The 5,412-nt window shown below is 35.7% G+C and overlaps 1 protein-coding gene across 1 annotated transcript; it reads left to right on the top strand.

The window, feature by feature from the left end:
* LOC109826768 lies at positions 706-4,058 on the top strand. The gene is made up of 4 exons (XM_020393790.1): positions 706-1,202; positions 1,406-2,026; positions 2,283-2,924; positions 3,422-4,058. The coding sequence occupies exons 1-4, from the start codon at positions 706-708 to the stop codon at positions 4,056-4,058; spliced, it is 2,397 nt and encodes a 798-aa protein (XP_020249379.1).

Here is a 5,412-nt window from a genome sequence, read left to right as displayed (position 1 = left end):
GGTAACTCTCCTTTATATATAAGAATATTCTTTGAGATTATAAAATTATCAATTGTCTAATCTAAGAACTTCAACAACCTCATAAAAATTTAAAAATTACTAACAAAACTTTGAGATTCAAACACTATGAACAACCTGAAAATCTTAACATCCGAATAGGTCTATGAAAAATCAAAAAATTACAAACAACCTATTACGATTCAAAAATTATAAGTTATAAATTATAAATAAACATTAGAAAAATCCAACAATAACAAATACCACCGTAAAATTTAATAAATTATAAACTACCACCTTAAAATCTAATAATTATAAGCAATACCTAAAATATTCACCGTTATAAACAGTCTTCTAAAATGGTAAAAAGTTATAAATAGCCCCCCTAAAATTTTGCAAACAATCCCCCTGAAAGTTTTACAACTAGCCCCTTGAAAGTTTTTGAAACTACAAATATCCCCTTTAAAAATTTGGAAAAATTGCTTCAAGGCCCCAAAATTGAAAATACAATGTGGCCCAGCCCCCTTGTAGTTTGGCCCATGTGGCTAAGCCCTTAAATTTTCAAAAAAATGTAACTGAGCCCTAAACGCAGTTCTCACACCCGTATTTGCACCCAGCCTCCCTAAAATACCCCCGCTTTCAACTCCGTGCCTCGAAAACGAGATCCGATCGCTGGCGAAACCTCTCCGTCGCATTTAAGGCGAGATGATGGCCGTTTTGGGGGGAAATTTTGGCGCGCTCCCTCCGTTATATCTCCTGTTAACCCACTCGGCTTTGAAGAGAGTGTATTTATGGTGCAAAGGGCAGATCTTTGCGGTTAGGGCTTATGATCTTCAGCCCCCTACTTGTCCTAAAGTGCCCTTCATAACTCCTCTTAAATCCCCTTCATTTATGGCGGAGAGCCCCCTTATTTGCATGGTTTCCTTGGGTGAGAGAGCAGTGTTCTCAAGGGTAACTTCTGCAACCTCTTTTTTTGAGTTTAAGTTCGACGTAGCTGAGAGGTTGAAGGTTCCTTATGATGCGCTATCAATGGTTTATAAATCTGAAAGGATCCCTGATCTGAGTTTTGAGATCGAGAATGAGGATGATATGGAGTGTATGGTGGAGCACAACCGTAATATCGGGTGTCTGGAGATCCATATTCGAGCTAATATAGATGTAGATGTTTCCAGATGTGAGAACACCCCGAAGCAACCTCCTGAAATGTAAGTTATATTTACACTTAATTTATTTGAAAACTTATGAATTGCATAGAGCAGGTTAAATGTTAGCTTTTAATTGATATATGTTAACTTTCTACCGAAGGTTGTTAAGCTTTAGGACATATTTGTTAACTGTTAAGGGTACTGCATTATTTAAGTACAAGTCCTATTTGTTATTTTAAGAAAAACCAATTATATTTGTGCAGCATTATGAATACACTGAAGCCAAAGTTTATTGATAGTACTTCTGCCGCAAACCATGGTTCTGAAAGAATTCCAATTGATAATCCCAGTGGTAGCAGTGTAGTGCGTTCTGATGACATTATTAACAACACAGTAATGATTCCTGGTTGGTGGCATAATGCATTAACTGAAGAGGGTCAAGAATTTGAAAGTGCTGAAGAATTAAGGTTGGCGCTGACATACTATTCTCTGGCCAAAATGTTTGATTATGAGTTTAAAAAGAACGAACCAAAACGTATCCGTGTATATTGCCGATATAAAGAAACTTACGAGTGCCCATGGATGTTGTTTGCTTCACCTGTTAAGAATGCAAATAGACTATCGATCAAGAAGTTTGTTAATGAACATACTTGTGGGCAGTACGGGCAAAATACAGGTCGTTCAAGGGCATCCCGTAAATTCATTGCAACACAGTTACAACCACTCCTGAAGGTCCGTCCAGAAATCCGACCCGTTGATGTGCAAAAGGAGTTCCTCACAAACTACGGCCTTAGAATTGATTACAGTAAGATATGGTGGGGGAAAGAGAGAGCACAGGAGAAGCTTTACGGGGATATATATGAGTCGTATGATCAACTACGATGGTAAATGCTGAGCTTTATTATTAACTTGTTAAGTTTCAAAGTTTGCTTGTTAAAACAAATAGTTAACATGTTCCTTGTTAAGTTCATTGATAACATTGATAACATGTTAAGTTTCACGACTAACATGTTAACTCTTGTAAATAACATGTTAACTTTTGTTAAGTTACCCCAATAATGTGTTAGCTTTTTTTGGTCGCTTGTTAAGCTACACGGATAACATGTTAACTTGTTGGTTTGTTTCTTCTTACACGACTAGGTATGAGCGCATGGTAAAAGAGACAAATCCCGGCAGTTACATACATGTTGACCAGAATGAGGGGAGGTTTTCGAGACTCTTTGTTTGTTATGCTGCATGCATCAAAGGTTTCTTGAGTGGATGCAGACCCCTTCTATTTTTGGACGGTACATTTTTGAAGGATCGATATAAAGGTATTCTCCTCTTGGCCATAGCATACGATGGGAACCAAGGTATATTTTCCTTAGCGTATTGCATATGTGATCAAGAGAATTTGATGAATTGGAAGTGGTTCCTCCAAGGTCTATGGTCCATACTTTATGAGAGGGCTGACCCTTACAATCCTCCCCACCAATTGGTTATAATTTCTGATGCGGACAAAGGAATTAAAGAATCAGTAAAAGAGTATTTTCCAGAAGCTCTACAGTCGAGGTGTGTTCTACATCTTGTTGAAAATTTTAGGTTAAAGCTTAAGGACTTGGGTATGAAGTCGAAGGACACTCATGTTCTTGGGAACTTACTCCAAAGTGCTTGTTATAAATACACAATAGCAGAATGGAATGAGTACATGAAAGAGATATATGACATGGATCCAAGGGCATACAACATTGCTATGAACTACTCTCCTGATCAATGGGCAAATGCATTCTTCCCGGGAATAAGGTAACGTTATTTGGCTGTTCTATATCTATGCTAATGTATGAACTTATGCTATTTAGCATGTTATCTTTGGATTTGTTAAATTCTATATCAGAGCTGTTAACTATATCAGAGTTGATAACATGTTAAGTCTTGTTGATAATATGTTGAGTCTCGTTGCTAACATGTTAACTCTTGTGGGTAACGTGTCAACTCTTATTGATAACATGTTAACTCTTGTGGATAACATGTTAACTCTTGTTAATAACATGTTAACTCTTGTAGATAACATGTTAACTCTTGTAGAAAATATGTTAACTGTTAAATGTTAACTATTATATGTAAACATGTTAACTGTAATACAAAAAAAACAACTCTATTCAATTATTTGTGTCATCCCTTATTTATAACCTGTTAACTCTTATCTGTAAACTATTACCTGTAATTCATATTATGTTAACCCTATTCATTATTTGTTAACCTTTATTTGTGACCTGTTATAAAGTTATATATAATTTCAGGTATGGGCACGTAACATCTAATGTCGCTGAGTCTTTTAATAATTGGATAAGGGAAGCTAGAATGCTACAGATTCTACAAATGGTTGAGCATATCCGTAAACAGATAATAGTTCGAATGAGTAATCGTCGGTTACTTGCAGATAAATGGGTTGGATATCTCTGTCCACAAGCAGAGATGGTGCTTAAAGAAAATATAGAGAAAGGTCGTCCATTGGATGTTAAGCAAGCTGCAGCTGACATATTTGAAGTGCAAGCACATAAAACTACCCGTGTTGATTTGGAGAAGAAGACATGCACTTGCCGTGCTTGGGACGTCATGCGGATTCCGTGTAAACATGCAAGTGCAGTCATCTCGTACATGAAGAGAGACATTTACCAATATTGCGATTGGTTTATGTCCATAGAAGCATTTAAAAAGAGCTATGACCCGATTCTCTATCCTATACCAGATTATGAGAAACGAAGCGTGCCAAGGGATGAGATCGAGCTACTTCCACCACATACTATCAAAAGAAAGGGGAGAAATAAAACAAGACGTATCAACAATCGAACAGTGTACAAACGACCTTTGAAATGCTCTCGATGCCACACCGAAGGCCACAACCACGCATCTTTCAATGAACCGATCGCCGATTGATATGAGTTGCGGATTTGCCGAAACACTTTTGGGTGTATGTAATACTTTTGTAGTTAACTGTTTATATGAACTGAAACATATCTGGGTGTATGTAATACTTTTGTAGTTAACTGTTTATATGAACTGAAACATATTTGGGTGTTTGTAATACTTTTGTAGTTACCGGTGTATATGAACTGAAACATATTTGGGTGTATGTAATACTTTTGTAGTTAACTGTGTATATGAACTGAAATATATCTATGCCAATGTGAATTATAATGAAAATGTTATCTTACTTGGGTCTGTAAAGTTACTCAGTTAGATTGTTAAGTTACAGTTAACATATAAAATTTTTTTGGTAGGTTATTAAGCTACACCTATTACATGTTAACTCTTGTAAATAATATGATGGATAACATGTTAACTCTTGTTCGAAACATGTTAACTCTTATAGCTAATATGTTAACTCTTGTGGCAAACATGTTAACTCTTGTGGAAAACATGTTAACTCTTGTTGAAAACATGTTAACTCTTGTAACAAACATGTTAACTCTTTTGGCAAACATGTTAACTCTTGTGGTAAACATGTTAACTTTTGTGGAGAACATGTTAACTCTTGTTGATAACATGTTAACTTTTGTTGAAAATATGCTAACTTTCTTTGATAACTGTTAACTCTTTGACATAACAAAACTCTCGTAAGTAACATGTTAACTATTGTTGATTACAAGTAAACTCTTGATGATAACATGTTAACCCTTGTTGATACATGTAAACTCATGACGATAAAATGTTAAATCTTGTTGCCATCATGTTGACTCTTGTAGTTACCGATGTATATGAACTGAAATATGTTTGGGTGTTTGTAATAGTTTTGTAGTTAACTGTGTACATGAACTGAAATATATTAAGAAAAATGCCCCAGGGGACAGGAGCAGGGGACAGGTGAGGTGTCCCCTGCTCATTGGTTAATGTACTGTTCATGAACAGTACATTAACCAATGAGCAGGGGACACCTCACCTGTCCCCTGCTCCTGTCCCCTGGGGCATTTTTCTTAATATATTTCAGTTCATGTACACAGTTAACTACAAAACTATTACAAACACCCAAACATATTTCAGTTCATATACACCGGTAACTACAAGAGTCAACATGATGGCAACAAGATTTAACATTTTATCATCATGAGTTTACATGTATCAACAAGGATTAACATGTTATCACAAGAGTTTACTTGTAATCAACAATAGTTAACATGTTACTTACGAGAGTTTTGTTATGTCAAAGAGTTAACATTTATCAAAGAAAGTTAACATATTTCTAACAAAAGTTAACATGTTATAAACAAGCGTTAACATGTTCTCCACAAAA

Source organism: Asparagus officinalis, chromosome 10 (genome assembly GCF_001876935.1).
Source record: "Asparagus officinalis chromosome 10, Aspof.V1, whole genome shotgun sequence".
Taxonomy (NCBI): Eukaryota; Viridiplantae; Streptophyta; class Magnoliopsida; order Asparagales; family Asparagaceae; genus Asparagus; species Asparagus officinalis.
The sequence above is the reverse complement of the archived record's forward strand: the minus strand, read 5'-3'. Positions and strand labels throughout refer to the sequence as shown.